Genomic DNA, 20,292 nt, shown 5'->3' on the forward strand with positions numbered 1-20,292 from the left:
AATTTATAAACTATATACAAGATGGAAACATACCATGAGGCAAGTAATAGTAAAAGCACCAGAAACGGCATTGAGTTCACGAAGAACAAACTCCCCAAATGCATCCTTAGCCTGACCATACAATACTTTTTCGGTTGTAAAATACAAAATCATGATGACAATTAGGAAAGAATGAGAAAGAAATAAAATGAATAGAAGAATGGGCCATGATACATAGACTACGAAGAATATAACAAAAAATTTACACACTCAAAAGTGAAGCTAAAAGTAACTAAAGGCTAGGGAGAAGGGAAGCAAAAGTATACCAAATAACTATTTTTGGAACAAAACATCCATCACAAACTTGGCATTTGCCATTTTCAGTTATAAGCAATAAGAAAATAAGAAATTGGAGCAAACCTATTTGGGTGATGGTATTTTTTTTATTGGAGTATCAGACTAAATATTCATTTATTTTGGATTTGCCAAGATAAGTTCAGCTCTATTGTATCAAAATATGACTCGTTTTCTGTTCAATCCTTTTGAATCATTAAAGGACATAATATCCTTACTCAACTTGAACGTAAAAAGGTGAATATTTCATTACACCTTGAGGTTCAACTGTAATTCAAGGAAAATGCCTCGACGTACAGGCTAAAAAGCTCACGCAACAAATTGGGGCACATACACGAGGCACACCAATGCACATCCAAAAGCTGACATAGTGGAAAATCATTCCTTCAGAAAAACAAATCGATCCCCTCCCCCCGATGGTACTAATCCAAATACAATCAGGACAGTTTCATCGAAGAAATTCAAATCCTGAAGGCATTTCCAGTTGGTTAAAGTAATTTTATTAAACAATAAATGCCAAAGGCCATTTACAGAATATCAGAACAGCATCCCAGAAGCTTTTAGGAAAACCATACAAATAAAAAATTCATCCAATGAGATACCAGCTCATTAACCCTTGAATGTTCTTTATTAGATTTCATTGACTGTTTCTTGGAAGTACTGAAAATGGTACACAGTTTCGCGAAATTTCATGAAATTCACAGGCTGTCGAAATGAAACAGCCTGCGATACTCCAAATTGTCAATGTTTCGAACCAAAATTCATGAAATGTGTTGGTATCTCGTTTACAGGTTCGCCAATATTTTGGTCTAAACTGTTCAACCTCTTCACTATAAATGCCACAGTTCGTGCACTTCACCTAGTTTTGGCACAGCCCCTTGGAAAACACTGGTTTCTTGTATTCTTGGCCAAATCACTACCGTACAAGGTTGGAACTAGTGCTTGGGCAGTAGAGAAATGTAATGGAACAAACCATGTACGATGCAAGATTTATGAAATAGTTTATAATTTGATGTCTATTCATTCCTAATATATATTTAAGTTGTTTTACTTGAAGCCTGTAACCAGTGCACAGAAGCGTGTAAGGAGGGAACCTATGGACCCTAGGATAAGATGGTGGAGATTAAAAGGGGAGTCCCTAGACACATTTACTTAAAATGTGGTCAAACAAGGAAAGTGGCACTTTGAGGGAGACACCAATGTGATATGGAAAGAGATGATGACTTGTATTAAGAGGGTCGCCAAAGAAGTGCTAGGGTAAGCAAAGGGTAGGTGGCAGGCCCCTAGGGAGACTAGGTGGTTGGATGAGGAGGTCCAAGCAGCCATCAAGATCAAGAAAGAGGTTTAAGACATGGCAAAGGACTAATGAAACAGAAGATAAACAGAAGAATAATGAAGCTAGAAACGAGGCTAAGAAGATGGTGGATATGGCTAGGGCAACGAAATATGAGGAACTCTATAATAAGCTAAACACAAAGGAAGGGGAAAATGCTATTTATAAAATAGCTAAAATGAGAGAAAGAAAGAGTAAAGATTTCGACCAGGTGAGATGTATAAAAAGGGAGGATGGAAGAGTGTTTGTAAAGGATGAAGACATTGTGAGGAGATGAGATGAGTACATTTGTGAACTTCTAAATGGAGATATTTCGACTATGACCGACTCGGTTAACAGCATTATTCATTAAGACATCACACATCATAGATATGTACGAAAGATTGGTGTGGTGGAAGAAGTTAAAGAAGCCTTAAGAAAGATGAAAGTAGGCAAGACACCAGGCCTGGATGAGATCCCAATAGAAGTGTGGAAGGCCCTAGGAGTATGTGGGGTAAGTTGGTTAACCAACTTATTTAACAAGATTATGATCTCCAGGAAAATACCAGATAAGTAGAGGAGAAGCATTGTAGTTCTAGTCTACAAAACTAAGGGTGATGTCCAAAGCTGCAACAACTATAGAAGCATAAAACTGATGAGTCATACTATGAAACTTTGGGAGAAGGTTACTGAAGCCCGTCTAAAAAGAGAGACTCATATCTCGAAGAATTATTTTGGTTTTATACCAGGTAGATCCACTATAGAAACTATCTACCTATTGAGGAGGCTCATGGAAAGATGTCGAGCTAGCAAGAAGGATCTTCATATGGTCTTTATTGACCTGGAGAAAGCCAAAATGATAGAGTCCCTAGAGATTTAATCTGACATGTTCTTGCAAAGAGAGGGGTGTCCAATCAGTATATAGAAGTAACTAAAGATAGGGCTGATATACATTGTGCCGTAGAGGCGTAGCGCAGTCTGTGCCCAGACACATGGGCCGGCCATTCAGGGGGGCAGGGTGGTCATTTCACCCACTCCCATGTGTCTGGACGCAGTCTGTGCCTCCAGCACCAAGAACATTTGGCCTTAAAAATATGTATGAGGGTGTGGTGACTAGTGTGAGATTTGTGGGAGGCCAAAGCAAGGAATTCCCAATAACGGTTGGGTCACATAAAGGATCAGCCCTAAGCCCTTATTTGTTTGCACTTATCATAGATGAATTAACCAAGAACATCTAAGACGAGGTACCGTGGTGTATGCTCTTCGCCGATGATATCGTTTTGGTGGATGAGACAAAAGTAGGGGATTAACGCTAAGTTAGAATTGTGGAGATCGACCTTGGAAACAAGGGCCTTTAAGATTAGTAGATCAAAGACAGAGTAGATGATGTGTACCTTTAGTCACACTATGATGGATGATGACATGGTAAAAATTGAGGAGAGAGAGATACCGCCAAGTGACTATTTCAGATATTTGGGGTCTATCATACACAAAGAAAGTGTCATAGATGATGATGTTTCAAAAGAATTGAAGTAGGATGGATGAAGTGGAGAGGTGCGACTGGAGTACTGTGTGACCGACACATTCCTTTAAATCTTAAAGGAAAGTTTTATAGGACTGTTGTCCGACCTGCTATGATGTATGAGGCGGAATGTTGGGAAGGTAAGAAGTGCCATATAACGAAGCTATGTGTTGCAGAGATGAGGATGTTAAGATGGATGTGCGGCAAAACTAGGAAGGATAAAGTGAGAATGAACGTATTAGAGCTGATGTGGGAGTGGCCCTGATCAGCAACAAGCTTCGAGAGTCGTCTGAGGTGGTTTGGCAAGTATTTTTATCTGCTCCATTTCCTGCCTGCTCCATTTCCCCAAGTTCCTCTAGTAAAGGGGGTGGACCCCACCCGAGCAATGTATTCGGGAAGGGGTAGGGTGGTCATTTCCACCCCCCTATTAGAGGAACTTGGGGAAATGGACCTGCCTAGGAAATGGAGCAGATAAAGGTCCGGTTTGGCCATGTGCAACGGAGGCCTGGGGATGCCCCAGTAAGTTGAAGTGATTTGATGCCGATTGAAGGAACTAAAAGAGCTAGGGGCAGGCCTAAAATTACCATAGGTGAGGTTGTGAAGAATGACATGCTTAGTCTGGTTCTTGTGCCAAGTATGACCTCAGATAGAGCCTTTTGATCCTACTTTCATTTTTCATTTTCCATTACTTACTTTTCTTATCCCATTTCTTCATTCCTCTTACTTTGTTTTTGAAAGGATCCATGTAGCCGACCCCATTTAGTTGGGATAAGGCTGAGTTGTTGTTGTTGTTGTTTACTTGAATTATAGGTGTTCTAATACTAAACATTGTGTGGAATAGGCTAATTAAATAATGTATAGAATGTATACTACCAACTTAGGGTCTGAAGTCAAACTACCATTTTGGGTGTTTTTTTTTTTAAAATCCAAGGGTTCCACTATGTTTAGAGGGCCTAAAATAGGGTTTCCTAGAAGTTTCAAGACCTAATTTGGCCATTTGGCCCTCGAAACTAACTATATAAATTTGCAAAAAAATTGTACAACTTTCGACCGAAATTTCGGTTTCGGTCAAAACTGAAACCAGGAACCTTGATTTTGAATCTTAAAAAAATATAATTACAAAGGTAAGTTAGGTAACACCCATTTGAAGATGTTTCAAAGAAAGCCCTTGGAAGAAAATGAAATGTTAAGTGTTAACATAAGATGCCATCATGATAAATGGTCCATTAAAAAATTATTAAAATTGCCACTAATATTACCTGAAATGCAGTAACTGCTGATTTCATAATTATTTCGGGGATAAAGAATAAACATGTTAACCATGCCCATGAAATAAGTTTCCTACAGAAAAAGAAAGGAATTCAATCCATGGATGCAACAACAGCAGATCCAATTCTCCAACATAACTTAAAAGGATGCTGCTTGGAAGGGAACTAACCATTCTAAATCATGCCATATAGCTACAAATGTGAATATAACCCACACATTGAGTAACTTTTTGTGAGAACCACCAAGAGGAATGTACAAGTACCTAAATAACAAGCACCAGCATAATACTTATGTTACCCACGGGAACTTTAAGGGGGGGGGGGGGGGGGGAGGGGTTGTGAAAAGAATACAAGAAAAAGGACCTGACAAGCCATTTGTTGAAGGAAGCATGCCAATTTTTCCAAAAGCTTTCCAAGTCATAGCAATTATTGATACATCGTGGCATATTCTCAGGGGCCTCAACACCTCCAACCTATGATCAACAAGTGTCATCGAACAACCACAATTAAGTTCATCCAAACTACCAATAAACTTCACACCACTGATAATATGGTAAGCATAATCCAGACCACGATAGTCCATGCATTCAACCCAAACAGCAACTCTGATGCTAGATTTAGTCCATCCAGCATAAGCCAAAGGCTACACAAGAGATTGAGGAAGAAAAAGACCAAAAAGGAAAACAAAAGCGTAAAAAATGAATTATTCAGCATTGCACATACCAATGCCCAAAAACGAAAATAGCGCCAGATTAGTAAAAATTTAAGCCACATAAAATTAAGGACCTGCCAAAATGTAGATAATGTTATTGGCAATTCAACATTAATAACGCAATGCACGTTCTCATACAGAAAGATGCTAAGAAAAGGCATACATAGAGGAACGTAAGGGAGGAAATAATATTATCATTTCAAATTCAGCTTTTGAGAACATTGTAAGATGTTAAGGTAATGCGCACTAGATAATCATAAAAATTAATAAGGGCGGGCTCCACCAAAGTATGGATTGGTAAGTCTGTAATGTAGGTCTACCAAAGAATATTGGTAACCGTGAGTGCCGGCCTCCATGGCTGACCTCCCTGGTGTGGTGCCACCATCATCCAGGACCCCTCCCCCATCATACCTCTCTGCCACCATCCACATGTTAGAGTTATGTAAGGGTACTTCTGTCATTGTCATATTATAAGACATGAGTTAGTTGTTATTTGCTCATTCTTTTATTTCTTCTTTCCTCCCTAGGGAGGCTTATGTAATTTCCAGAAGTTTATTAATGAAGTTATTATGTGTGTTGAGAATCACTCAACACACATAATCGATTATTCTCTCAATCTCTCTTCTCTTCTCCTCTTCTTCTCCTTCTTTGTTGCTGTAAATGACTTCTACCTTACTAGAATCGATCCCCTTTTAAGTTTGAACTTGGTATCAAAGCCAGCTTCTCTGGTTTGAGAGTCGGCTACTTAGTTTTATCTTTCACCTCTCTTTGGAACCCTAAAAGGATACAGGGTTCCATTAAAGCACCTCCACATTTCTTTTGGTTTCTTCCTCCTCCCTCAACCATTTGGGATGAGGTTTGCTGCATTTGGATCGCCTAGGGGTATCCTTTCATATCCCCTAGCATTCGGTTGAAGCAGGTCACAGTTTTGAGGAACATAGCTCGATTTTCTGCTGCTCCAACAGTACCGTCTGCTCTGCTGCTTGTTTGCTCTCTTCGTTGTTGGCAGCCAACACTTTGGGTGGTTATGAAGTGCTACAATGGAAGGTTTGCATTGTTTACATCTTGTTGCATTTGAAGGTTGTTAGTTGAAGCTTTTTTCGGAAGTTCTTTTTATGATTATGTGATGGATGACTGCTGGAATGATGTTAAGATGCACCCAAGGTGCTTAATTTAAGTTCTCCTCAAGGATTTACCTTCCTTTTGCTGCTGGAACTGCTTGGGCAGTGTATCGTTCTCTTTGTTTGCTGGATTTCTTGCTTGTGTGTGGGTAGAGGTTACTCCCCAGTTGTGCAACACCAATCTGTTTTGTTGAGTATTTTGGTACCATGTCTACTATGTCTGGGGCTGATTCTGAGGTCAGCGGACCAATTTCGGCTAGTGGTCTCCCCACTATGGCTTCTTTTGACAATCCCAACACCCAAATATCTGTTGTGAAATTGGACAGTACCAACTACTTGGATTGGTCCCATTCTGTGAAGTAGTCCCTACGCAGTAGGCGAAAGTTAGGATACATTACTTGGTCTAACAAGGCTCCTGCTACAACTGATCTAGGCTATGTCAAGTGGGAGACTGAGAACTCCACTGTTATAACTTGGCTGATATTCTCCATGAAACCCGAGATAGGTAGGAGGTTTATGAGTAAGGAGATTGCGAAAGACATCTGGGACAGTGCCTCCAAGGTTTATGATAGAGTTGGTGATGCAACTAAAGTGTATCAAATCCTTCAAAAAATCATCCATATGAAACAGGGTGATGGGAGCATATCTGATTGCTACAACACTGTTATCAGCTTGTGGGAGAAGCATGATCACTATAACAATCTCCACCTGTCCAATTCTGAGGATGAGGCAATGGTCTACACGAACCGTGAAAAGGAAAGGGTCCTTATTTTGCTGGGTGGTCTTAACCCAGAATATAAACCTCTTCGCTTGCAAATCTTAGGGAGATCTCCCTTTCCATCTCTGGATGACATGTGCAGCTACTTGCAAAGTGAGGAAACCAGGAGAACAACTATGGATATTACACCATCCACAGAGAGATCTACTCTTGTTTCTAGTTCCCACAGAGACTGGAAAAGCGGGGGGAAAGGCCAAGGGCCAACTCGTGGAGATAACCGTGAAAGATTTAAATGTGATCATTGTGTAAAACTTGGACACACCAAGGACAGGTGTTGGGATCTTCATGGGCAGCCTCCTGGTATGCGAGGTGGTTCATCTAGTGCCCGTGGAGGCAAGCGAGGAGGAGCTAGGGCTCACTCTGTGACAACTAAGCCTGAGCTATCTGGACCCCAGCCGGCTCCTGATTCCCTCTCACAGGATGATATTGCAGCCCTCCGTCGGCTGATGTCTCACCTTGGAGGGTCAGCTACTAGTTCTACCTCTGGAGGGTCTACTACTTCTGCCTCAGCTCTGCAGGTCTCGTCTGCTCCTTCTACTGCACCCACCTGGATTATTAACTCTAGAGCCTCTGATCACATGACTGGTATGTCACAGTATTATGATTTCTACTCCATTTGCTCTGGCCGAGACAAGGTAAGGGTTGTTGATGGTTCCCTTTCTTCTGTCTCTGGTAAGGGTAATGTGAGAGTTACTCCTATTTCCCTCGAGTCTGTTCTTCAAGTCCCTAATATTGCTACTAACCTATTATCAGTGAGTCACCTAACCAAATCCTTAAATTGTTGTGTCACTTTCTTTCCTTCGTATTGACTTTTTTAGGATTTGGAGACAAAGAGGGTTATTAGCAGTAGGACTGAGAAAGTTGAACCACGATTACTTGATACATCTACTGTTGCAGCTTATGTTTGTGGTCGGAGTGATCGTAGTACTTTGGAGTCTATAACGCTTTGCCATCAACGTTTGGTCATCCCTCTTTTGTAGTTATGAGGAGATAATTACCCCAGTTGTTTACTTCTTTTCCATCTCCTCATGTTTTTCAGTGTGAATCATGTATTTTTGCTAAACATTGTCGCACATCTTATCCTTATTATGGTAATAGATTCACTGTTCCTTTTTCTCTTGTTCAATCTGATGTTTGGGGGCCTTCTCCCACTACTTTTTTGTCGGGATATCGTTACTTTGTTTCATTTGTTGATGACTATTCTAGGTCCACTTGAACTGTCTTGTTGAAACAAAAAAGTGATGTTTGTGATGCTTTTAAGAATTTTTATCAATTTATCAACACTAAATTTGGTACTCGAATTCAAATTGTTAGGTCAGATAAGGGAGGTGAATATATGTATGGGGAGCTCCAACAATTTTTAACTGATAATGGGATTATCCATCAATTGGCATGTGTTGAAACCCCTCAACAAAATGGGGTGGCTGAGAGGAGAAACTACCACTTGTTGGAAATCACCAGGAGTCATCTCTTTGGTATACATGTGCCTAAGACATTTTGGTCTGATGCACTTCTTCCTGCTGGCTTCCTTATTAACCGGATGCCATCTCCACTTCTTGGCTCCAAATCTCCCCTGGCTCCCCTTTCTCCTCAATCCTCAGCCTTCTCTTTGCCTCCAAAAGTCTTTGGTTCTGCTTGTTATGTTCATGTCAACAAATCAGCCCGCACCAAGCTTGATCCAAATGCTCTCAAGTGCATCTTCTTGGGCTACTCCGATTCAACCAAAGGGTATAGGTGCTTCCATCCTCCTTCCCGAAAGCAACTTCTCTCCAAAGTTGTCACCTTCTTTGAGTCTATTATTTACTTTTCTTCTCCTCAGCATCCTCCTCAGGGGGAGAGTACTAGAAGTGAACAGGATGCTGATGTCATTCCTTTTCTATCTCCCTTGCCTACCTCTACTTCCCCATTCCTATTTGATATTGGAAAATACAAAGAAGTGGATGTTGTTGATGTTGATGGTGTTGTTGATATTGATGCTAGCAGAAAAAAAGAATACAAAGGAATAAGATTCAAAGATGTTGTATTCACAAGAGGTGAATGCTTATTGAAGGGAAAAGGAAAGCAACCCTAGTATGCGTTGAAGGGAAAGCAACCCTGTCAAAACCCCTCTTTGGATCCACATCCTCAGTCTCATCCTCCTCAGTCAGGTAATACTTCTCCTTCTGAATTAGATCTTCCCATTGCTATGAGAAAGGGAGAAGAGAGCCTATAAGCCCCATAGCCCAATTTGTTTCCTATGACTCTATTTCTCCTACAGGTATTACCTTTTCCATTGTCCTTGAGTCTTCTTCCATTCCCAAAAATGTCACAGAGGCCTTATCCGATCCCAAGTAGATGCAAGTAATGTCTGAGGAAATGGTGGCTCTAGAGAAGAACGATACTTGGACACTGGTTGATCTTCCCAAGAGGAGAATTCCAATTGGATGCAGATGGGTTTATACCATCAAGTATAGATCAGATGGTACGGTGGAAAGGTACAAAGCTCGGCTAGTTGCAAAAGGGTATAGTCAAGTGTATGGTATTGACTACCAAGAGACCTTTGCCCCTATAGCCAAGCATAACTCAATCAGAGTTCTTCTGTCAGAAGCAGCCAATAAAGATTGGCCTATGTACCAGTTAGATGTGAAGAATGCATTTCTTCATGGAGACTTAGCAAAAGAAGTATACATGCAACCCCCACCTGGTTTTAAGTGTCCCTCAGCTAAAGGGAAAGTGTGCCTCTTGAATAAAACTCTCTATAGCCTCAAGCAGTCTCCTAAGTCCTGGTTTGAGAGATTTAGACAAGCCATCCTGAAGAATGGGTATTATCAGAGTCAAGCTGACCACACCTTGTTTATCAGGAGAGGTAATGGTACAGTTACAGCTCTCATTGTCTATGTTGATGACATTGTGGTAACTAGGAATGATGTGGCTAAGATGAACAGATTGAAATTTTATCTGGCTAAACAGTTTGAGATCAAAGACCTTGGACTCTTGAAATACTTCTTGGATATTGAAGTATCTAGATCAAGGAAAAGAATCAACATCTGCTAGAGGAAATTTGTCTTGGACCTTCTGAAAGAGACAGGCATGATGGGGTGCAAACCAGTAATTTCCCCCATTGATCTGAATCATAAGCTTGGTGATGAATGTGTTTCTCCTCTCATATATGCAAGCAAGTATCAAAGATTAGTTGGGAAACTAATCTATCTCTCCTTGACTCGACCAGTCAGCACTTATGCAGTTCAGGTGGTGAGTCAGTTCATGCAAGCTCCCAGGAGTGGACATTTGGATGCAATGTATCGCATCATCAGGTACTTGAAATCCTGCCCAGGAAAGGGTCTTCTATTTGCCAAGCATAACCATATGCAGATTGAGGGTTACACAGATGCTGATTGGGCTGGTTCAGTCTCTGACAAAAGATCCACTTCTGGGTACTGTACTTTTGTGGGTGGTAATCTAGTTACCTAGAGGAGCAAGAAACAAACAGTTGTAGCTAGATCTAGTGTGGAGGCAGAGTTTAGAGCCATGGCTCATGGAGTGTGTGAACTTATATGGCTGAAGAGACTACCTCAAGACTTGAGTTTTGACACTGAAGGCCCAATGAGACTTTATTGTGACAACAAGGCTGCAATCAGTATTGCCCATAATCCGGTTCAACATGATCGAACCAAACATATTGAGGTTGATCGACACTTCATCAAAGAGAAGTTGGATTCAGGTTGCATTTGTACTCATTTTGTGAAGACAGGTGATCAAATAGCAGATATTTTCACCCAGGGTCTCATCCCTGGTCTATTCAGTACCTTATTGAGCAAGCTGGGAATGTATGACATTTATTCTCCAGCTTGAGGGGGAGTGTTAGAGTTGTTAGTATTTTGTATAAGGGTAGTTCTGTCACTTTCTTGTTATAAGACATGACTTAGGTTGTATATTTCCTTTTCTTCCCTTATTTCCATTTACCTCCTTAGGGAGGTCAGTGAAATTCTAGAAATTATTAACGAAGTTAATAAGTGTGTTGAGAACTGTTCTCAACACACATAATCGTTTTCTTTCCAAAGCCTTTCTTCTTCTTCTCTTCTCCTCTTTTCTTCACCTGTGAATCTTGCCCTACTACTTGTATCTATCTATTCATAAAACCTAACTTTCTTATGTTAGTGTGGGGGCATTGATGTAATCTTACATGTTATTCTCAAATTAGTACATATAGGGGAGAGAAATCGATTGTTTCCCCAAGCATTCTTGCTTAATCTTCTCTTCTCTCATTTTTTTTTTTTTTTTGGGTGAATAAGAAATTCATTACCAAGAGGAAAGGAAAATTACAGGGCCCTCAAAGGGGAGCAACCAAAGAAAAAATAAGGAACCCCAGCATCAGCTTTGCTGGCTTGGGGAAGTAAAGGAGACAGAGGAGAGACCCCAGGAGACAACAATAAGTTTGTTTCTTGGGGTGTCAGAACAAAAAGAGGGAGGACCAGACGAAATCTTCGCCCTAATATCAAAGGAGATGGAATCCCAAATCTGTTGGTAAGATCTAGAGTTGGAGGTCCATTTCCTGATACTGCGCTCCATCCAAATGTGGTTCAGGGTACCACAAAGAGCACGCTTTCCAACAATGTCACACACCGATCGGCCCCCAAAAGTCATGTCAATCCAAATCCATTCTCAGGAGAAAAGGAGGATTCTTCTAGGGGCAGGCCAACATTTTTGTAAGATGCCTTCCCAGATTGCTGCCGCAGTTGGGCACTCGAAGAATTCGGTGATCAGTGTCTTCCACATTGTTCAGTTAAGACTATATTACCTAAATATAAAATGTCGTCGGCACGGAAATGTAAAGGGATTGTCTTTCTTTTTCCACATTGTTCAGTTAAGACTCTTCTCTCATCTTATTTCCTTTTGTTACTTTGAACTAAAAAATGTAAAGGGATTGTCTTTCTTTTTCACTAAAAGATCATGATAATATATTAATCAAAGGAACAGAAAATAGAGATACAGGATGCACAGCTGGGCATGGGTAAAGGGATTGGCACAAGAATATAAAAATAACTTAAAAGCTATTACAGTTAAATGAAGAAGAAAGCTACCAAGAATGCAGCCAAGCAGAACCTTATAAATTTAAGGAACATCCCTTACCCCATATCCAATGATGAAGACCTCCAAAGGAGATAACTGTTTCCACACACCACTAAACAGAAAAATGACAAGATTAGATCTCAAACACAAAACTCAAACCTTTTTTTTTATTTTGTGGGGTGGGGGGAGGAGAGGAACATAGCCTCTTCTTCCTCATTAGGGAATTTTACCTGGTTGCAAAGGCATTATAATAGAGGAAATGAGTCATTAGTTCCATGAGGAAAAGACTAAGAATCCATCTGATTCCATACCAAGCCACCTTTTCAGTAGAATAATTTCTCTGCGGTATATCTAGCTGCAAGACCATAGTGGCATGAAATTAATGCCCCCACTCAAAAGAAAACAGAAAGATCATAATAATAGTGGAACTTGATAAAGTACTTAGATATCATGATAATAATGAATAACAAGTTCAACATTAAGCCAAAAATTGAACTCCAGTTACACTGTATAACTACAATGTTAGTTAACACATGAATTAGGTAAACAAATCAATTTTTCTGTGAAGGACTCACGGAGTCATGGTTAACACTATTTATGGCTAAATGGATCCAGAGACTTCCAATGGAACCGCAAACATAAGGCAAGGTTTCTTAGATTGAAATACAAAATCATTCTCCCATGCAAACTATGCACTTTAATGGAACTTTAGTATTAAAAAAAGGAGGATATTTTGAATGACGTACCTGTGAAGCAAATGCATTGAAGCTTATAATTGGTCCAGCAATGTAAAGGGGAGCATATACCAAATAACATAGGTACATACCAAGTGAGAACTTATCTATGTCGACACTTCTATCCTGAAAGAATTAAAAAAAAAATAACAAGAAAAATAATATAACTTCTTGGATATAAGATACAACAGTAATAAAATGAAACTTTCCTCCCATAAATTAATTGACAAATACGTTTTCAAAGAGCTTTAGGATCTCAATTTAATGGTGGAAGATCAAATATATATTGCATTTTGTTGGCAGGGACAAGCTCAAACTATAAGAGTACCTTAATAAGCAAAATTAGTGGTTGATTTCCAGGTGCAAACACCATGATGTGATCAATCTTACTAATAGATGGTATTCATGCATTAATGTTAGTATTAAGCATGGTCCAAGAAATTAATCTCTAGTAATTTCACCAAGAAGGGATGACAAATTTCAAGGAACTTAACTCTGAAATGTTTGAAAAGGAAAAGGTTAAAGGGAAACATGGTTATCCTGGTGCTAAGGCAAAGCAAGGGAAGGCGGCAGCCAGGCACCATGGTGGCTAGTACAACAAGGTGTGCCATATATTGGGGGAGTTAGGTGTAAATACCAGCTTTTTGCTCCTTGATTATAATTTTGAAGAAGGATTTATGTCTAAAATAGCGTATTTGTTTGTTTCTACGTATAGAATAAAACGAAGTCTGTGTAAATGAAAAACCTGTTAGAGTCATGTAATTTCATGTAATAAGGGTACTTTGGGTACTAGGATTATAAGTTGTAATGCTTTTTTACTATCTTACTGTTTGATTAAGAGGAATGATTAGACTGCCTGTGAGACAGCCCTACTTTATTTATAATAAGTGACATACAGGTACAAGAACAATAATACCCCTATGGACAAATTTACCTTTATACCCATATTACAACACTCCCCCTCAAGTTGGTGCATAGATGTCACGCATGCCCAACTTGCACACTATAGGATGAAACAACTTACTACTCAACCCTTTTGTAAAAACATCTGCTAACTGATCTCCAGATTTTACAAAATCAATACAAATCAGTCATTGATCTAACTTTTTCTTTGATGATATGACGATCTATCTCCACATGCTTGGTGCGATCGTGCTAGACTGGATTGTGACCAATACTAAGTGTGGACTTGCTGTCAAAATAAAGCATCATAGGAAGGGAAACGGAAAGGTCCATATCTTTCAAGAGACCTTGAAGCCACATCAACTCACAAATGCCATGAGACATGGCACAAAATTCAGCTTCAGCACTGGACCAAGCAACAACTGTCGACTTCTTACTCCAAGTAACCAAGTTGCCTCCCACAAAAGTACCATAACCAATAGTAGATCACCGATCATCTAGAGAGCTAGCCCAATCAGCACCGATAAAGGCCTCAACTCGATATTGGCCAGGAAAATAGAGGAGGATTCCCTTTCTTGGTGCAGACTTCAGGTAGAGCAAGATCCAGAACACAGGTTCTAAGTGTGAGGAGTAAGGATCATGTATATACTGGCATACCAGACTAATAGCAAACGGAATATCAGAGCGAGTGTAGGATAAATAAATAAGCTTTCCAAGCAATCGCTGATATTGTCCCTTATTCACTGGATCACTAGTCTTACTAGAGGGATGAACATTTGCTTCAAGAGAAGTATCTGAAGGCCTACAACCCAGCATCCTTGTTTCAGATAAAAGATCAAGAATATATTTCCGTTGAGATAGGAAAATACCCTTGGTGGAACGGACAACCTCAATACCAAGAAAATAACGCAGTTTACTTAGGTCCTTGATCTCAAACTCTTGACCAAGGTAAACCTTCACGCGAGAAATTTCCTCCATGTTACTCCCAGTGACTACAATGTCAGCAACGTACACAATAAGAATAGCAATCTTAGAACCAGTCAGCTTAATGAACAATGTATGATCAGCATTGCTTTGAGTGTAGCCTACAGACACCATAGCTTTGTGGAATCTCCCAAACCAGGCACGAGGAGATTGCTTTAACCCATACAGAGCTTGCTTGAGCTTGCAAACCTTTCCCTTGGTTTTCTGACATGAGAAACCATGTACACTTCTTCTTCCAATTCACCATGAAGAAATGCATTCTTGACGTCAAGTTGTTGCAAGCCCCATCCTAGATTCACAACACAAAAAAGAATCACCCAGATGGTATTCATTTTTGCAATTAGTCCATACGTCTCCTGCTAATCTAGACCATAAGTCTGTGCACTGCTTCTCTCTTCCCCTCCTCGCTTTTGCAAAAAAGCTCCCAATTCCAAAGCAGCTCTCAAAGCTTGGAATGTGTCTTCCTTCGGTAACATCTCTTATCGTGCTGCCTCCTGTCGCCCTAGCCTCTCTATTGTCCAATCCCATCTCCAATCTGACATGCTCAACTCTCTGCTGGTTGAGGAGGAAAAACGCCTCTCCATTGAGCTTTTCTCCCTCTCAGCCCAAGAAGAGAGTTTCCTCCGCCAAAAATCTAGCATCAAATAGCTTGAACTTGGTGACTCTAATTCTACATATGTCCACCGTTCCTTGAAAGCCCGTACTAACTCCAATTTTATTCCTTTGCTCCTCTCCCAGGACGGCTCTCCACTTACATCTTCCCAAGACATCAAGAAGGAAGCCATTTCCTACTTCTCTTCTCTGCTCTATCCCCCCCCCCTTCCCCTCCCTCCTTCTTCCTCCTAGCCTTATCAATAAATTTGTCCCTTCTTCCCTTTTAGATTCCAACCAATCTATCCCCTCGAAGGATGAAATTCTCAAAGCAGTCCTCTCCCACAAATCCAATAAGGTCCCTGGCCCTGATGGATTTAGTATGGGTTTTTTCTCATCCTGCTGGGACATCCTGAAAGATGACCTTGTCAAAGCTATCCGTAGCTTTCTCTTCAATCCCAGCCAGCTCCCGAAGAAAGACAGCACCTCTTCCTTGTCTGACTGTAGGCCGATCACCCTCTGTACTCTTCTCTACAAATTCATTGCCAAAATCTTGGCAAATCGGCTTCAGCTTGTTGTCCCCTCTCTTACCAGTCCCAACCAATTGACTTTCATTTTCAGCAGAAGCATTGCTGATAATGTCCTCCTCTGCTCGAAAATTGTATGGGGTTTTGACCGCAAATCTCATTCCCCTACTGCCATCATGAAAATTGACGTCCACGAGGCCTTCGACTCCCTGCGTTGGGATCTCATCTGTGATGTCCTGATCTAGATGTCCTTCCCGCCAGTTTTTGTTCATTGGATCCACTTCTGCATCTCCTCCCCTTTCTTCTCGGTCATTGTCAATGGCTCCCCTGCCGGATTCTTCCTCTCAAAAGTTGGAATCCGCTAGGGCTGCCCCCTCTCCCCTTCTTCTTCTCCCATGCCCTTGAGGTTCTCTCTCGAAGCATCCAGGCTAAAACAGACCAGCAGCTCATCTCCCCATTCGAAAGTGTAAAAGCCTCGACCTTACCCACCTCGCCTTTGCTGATGATCTAATGATCTTCTCCAAAGCTTCCCCTTCTTCTATCTCCGCGAGCCTCTCTGGTCTTCGCATTAATCTCTCGAAATCCCATACTTTCCTTTCTGGGGTCTCTGACTCGGACAAGGATACCCTGCTTCGTAAAAGGCTCCAACTCCAAAAGGGAAAACAACTTTCCTTTGCAGGTAGGATTGTTCTGATCAAATCCGTCCTTCAGTCCTCCTACATTTACTGGTGTGGTATCTATGGCCTTCCAAAATCCATCATCTTTAGTATGGAATTCCTTTTTTGCTCCTTCCTGTGGAAAGGAAAAGAATCTTCTAAATTTCTTTACCCAACCAGCTGGGATGCCATCTATCTTCCGAAATCCAAAGGAGGTCTTGGTATTCGTAGAATCCGCGATTATAATATTGCATGCATTCTCAAGCTAATTTTAAAAATCTCCACTAAGCATGATTCCATCTGGGTTAACTGGGTCTACTCCTATCTCCTTAAGAATTCCATACCAAAGATGATGGATTTTGGAAGGCCATAGATACCATACCAATAAATGTAGGAGAACTGAAGGACGGATTTGATCAGAACAATCCTACCTGCAAAGGAAAGTTGTTTTCCCTTTCGGAGTTGTTTTCCCTGCATGCAATATTATCCGCGATTATAATATTGCATGCATTCTCAAGCTAATTTCAAAAATCTCCACTAAGCATGATTCCATCTGGGTTAACTGGGTCTACTCCTATCTCCTTAAGAATGACTCCATCCGGATAGTTTCCCAGCCCACTGATCCCTCTTGGGTGTGCCGCAAGATTCTCCTCCTTCGCCCCTTAGACCTTTCAGCCACCTCCTCCATAATTGCCAATGGCTCCTCTACATCCCTCTGGCTTGATCCTTGGCATCCCTTAGGTATCCTATACAATATCATTGGGGCCCGATCGATCTATTCCTCTAGCATTCCCAAATCCTCTCCTCTCTCCACACTCATCTCCTCTGGATCATGGTCCCCTCCCTCCCCTTTCCCCCTTGCCTCTCCCTAGTCTAGGCGCCTTTCCCCCCCTCCCCCCAACCATTCTCTCTCGAATAAGGTTACTTGGCTCCCCTCCCCTAAAGGGGTTTTCAGCTCCTCCTCAGCTTGGGACTTTGTCAGACACCATGTCCCTCCCCCCGGTTCCCTGGTCCAATATTGTTTGGTTCAAAGGCCATATTCCCCGCCACAGCTTTAACGTTTGGAGAACCCTTAACCTTTGCCTCCCCACCCAATCTTTTCTTCTTCGCCACCACACCCATATTTCCCCCTCCTATATTCTTTGTTGGAATGATTTTGAGGACATTGACCACCTTTTTTTCTTTTGCCCCCTAGCCCTCTCTATCTGGAATAAAGCCTTGGCCTCTATTTGGTACTGTAAATAATAATGGATTAGAAGAAAAGAAGAGAGGGAAGAAGAAGAACAAGCCAATGGACTGTAATCCTTTGGGCAGAACAATCGAATGAATTGTTCTCCCCTCTTCACCAATATGAATAAATAATAAAACAGAGCTAATACAAAGAGGAGAAAACCCCAAAAATACCCCTACTAAACTTGTCTCAGTATTAGCACTAGGCGCTAATACCGAGACCCTTATTCTCGTTCTCTAACACTCCCCCTCAAGCTGGAGCATATATATTAATCATGCCCAGCTTGTTACAAATATAATCAATTCGCACACTCCCCAAAGACTTGGTAAAAACATCAGCAAGTTGCTCTCCTATACGAACCTGTTGTGGGGCAATAAGACCTTCTTGGAGTTTTTCCCGAACAAAATGACAATCAACCTTTATGTGTTTTGTTCTTTCATGGAACATAGGATTGGAAGCAATGTGGATAGCAAATTGATTATCACACCACAGCCGTAAAGGTGTCTTGTCCACAAACTTCAACTCAGCCAACAACTAATTCATCCACATCAACTCATAAGTAACCTGGGCCATGGCCCGATACTCCGATTCTACACTAGATCTGGCTACCACTGGATGTTTCTTACTCTTCCAGCACACCAAATTTTCTCCCACAAAGACACAATACCCAATAGTAGTTCTCCGATCCACAGGGGAACCGGCCCAATCAGCATCACAAAACCCCTCAACACGCCCATAACCATGGTTAGTATAGAGTAGACCACGGCCAACAGCCATCTTGAGGATCTCAAAATCCGAACCACAGCATCCCAATGCGATGTCCTAGGAGAGGACAGAAATTGACTCACTACACTGACCGGGAAGGCAATGTCTAGTTGAGTCACAGTGAGATAGTTCAACTTACCAATAAGTCTTCGATATTTTTCCGGATCATCAAGAGCATCACCACTGCCACCTGTTAACTTCAGAATCTGATCCATTGGAGTATCCAAAGGTTTAGATCCAAGTATACCTGTTCCTGTAAGCAAGTTGAGAACATACTTTCTCTGGGAAAGAGAAATACCTTTGCTAGACTGAGCAACCTCAACTCCACGGAAATACTTAAACCTACCAAGATCCTTGGTCTGAAACTTATGCTGCCAGTGTATTTTCAGCTGCTTAATACCTTCAGCATCATCACCAGTAATGACTATATCATCAACATATACCACCAAAAATATCCTACCAGCCTTTTTATGTTGGTAGAAAACTTAATGATCATTACAAGACCAAGTTAGCCCAAACTCCAAAACCACATCAGAAAACTTCCCAAACCAGGCTCTAGGAGATTGCTTCAACCCATACAACGATTTCTTGAGTTTGCAAGCCAGACTAGGCTCCCCCTGACAAACAAACTCTAAAGGTTGCTCCATATAAACCTCCTCATGGAGATCACCATGAAGAAATGCATTCTTCACATCCAACTGAAAAAGAGGCTAGTGATGTGAAGCCACAAGAGAAATCCAGAGACGAACAGAGGCAAGCTTGGCAACCGGCAAAAATGTATCAAGATAGCCAACCCCATAAACCTGGGTATAACCCTTTGCAACCAACCGTGCCTTCAAACAAGCTAAGGAGCCATCCGGATTCACCTTCACAACATACACCCACCGATAACCAATGGCCTTCGCACCCATATGTAAAGGCACCAAATCCTAAGTATGGTTTTCAGACAAAGCCGACAATTCCTCCTTCATAGTTGTCCTCCAGCCAGAATGGGATAATGCCTCTGAAACAGACTTAGGAGTAGGATAAGACTCAATAGTAGAGAGACAAGAAGAGAAGTTAGCAGACAAACCAACATAAGAAACAAAATGAGACAAAGGATGTTGAGTACAGCTATGAACACCCTTACGATGAGCAATGGGAATATCCAAATCTGAAACAGGATTACTTAACTGAGGAGCCGGATCGGTAAACAAAGTAGGTGCCGGAGGAGCAGTAGAGGCCGGGGGTGCTGCATCAACACGAGGACGACGAATAAAAAGAACCGAATAGGGCGACGTGCTGGCCGAACAGGTGGAGGTAAAGGTGGGGGACGTGGTGATGAAACCGCAACCGTGGAAACTTGTGAAACATAGCGCTAAACCTTATACAAAGGTATCTTATCATCCAACTCAGAGGGAATAAAAGACTCAGAAAATGGAAAAGAATCACCACTATAGGAGGTGGAGTCAAAAAAGGAAACATCAGCAATGACAATATTTTTAGAGAACAGGAGAATAAAACCGATAACCTTTTTGAGTCCGTGAATATCACAAGAAAATACACTTAATGGCTTTGGGATTTAACTTGGACAACCCTGGACGATGATCATGAATAAATCAAACACGATGTGGTAAAACAAAAAACGGTTCAGACAGAAATAAAAGAGAATGAGGAATCCCCCCTTGTAACACAGACAATGGCATACGATTGAAAAGAAAACAGGCAGTCAAAATAGCATCAGCCCAAAATATTTTTGCGACTTTCATTTCAAAATGGATGGAGCGAGTCACCTCCATAAGATGTCGATTCTTCCGTTCAGCCACA

General features: G+C 41.2%; 1 protein-coding gene across 6 annotated transcripts in view; it reads right to left on the reverse strand.

Annotated features, from left to right (window-relative positions):
- The window catches only part of LOC122671317 (membrane-bound O-acyltransferase gup1), a 137,947-nt gene that overhangs the window by 24,161 nt on the left and 93,494 nt on the right, over positions 1-20,292 (reverse strand). For 4 of the 6 annotated variants that reach the window (XM_043868461.1, XM_043868460.1, XM_043868464.1 and 1 more), the window contains 8 exons: positions 12,842-12,955; positions 12,326-12,450; positions 12,156-12,207; positions 5,159-5,221; positions 4,799-4,908; positions 4,606-4,698; positions 4,427-4,508; positions 34-111 (listed from right to left, as the gene is read on the reverse strand). In XM_043868461.1, coding sequence (XP_043724396.1) covers positions 34-111; positions 4,427-4,508; positions 4,606-4,698; positions 4,799-4,908; positions 5,159-5,221; positions 12,156-12,207; positions 12,326-12,450; positions 12,842-12,955 — 717 coding nt within the window. The remainder of the gene's footprint in view (positions 1-33; positions 112-4,426; positions 4,509-4,605; positions 4,699-4,798; positions 4,909-5,158; positions 5,222-12,155; positions 12,208-12,325; positions 12,451-12,841; positions 12,956-20,292) is intronic. The other 2 variants (XM_043868462.1, XM_043868463.1) reach the window with 2 other exon arrangements.

The sequence above is a fragment of the Telopea speciosissima genome, chromosome 8 (genome assembly GCF_018873765.1).
Source record: "Telopea speciosissima isolate NSW1024214 ecotype Mountain lineage chromosome 8, Tspe_v1, whole genome shotgun sequence".
NCBI lineage: Eukaryota > Viridiplantae > Streptophyta > Magnoliopsida > Proteales > Proteaceae > Telopea > Telopea speciosissima.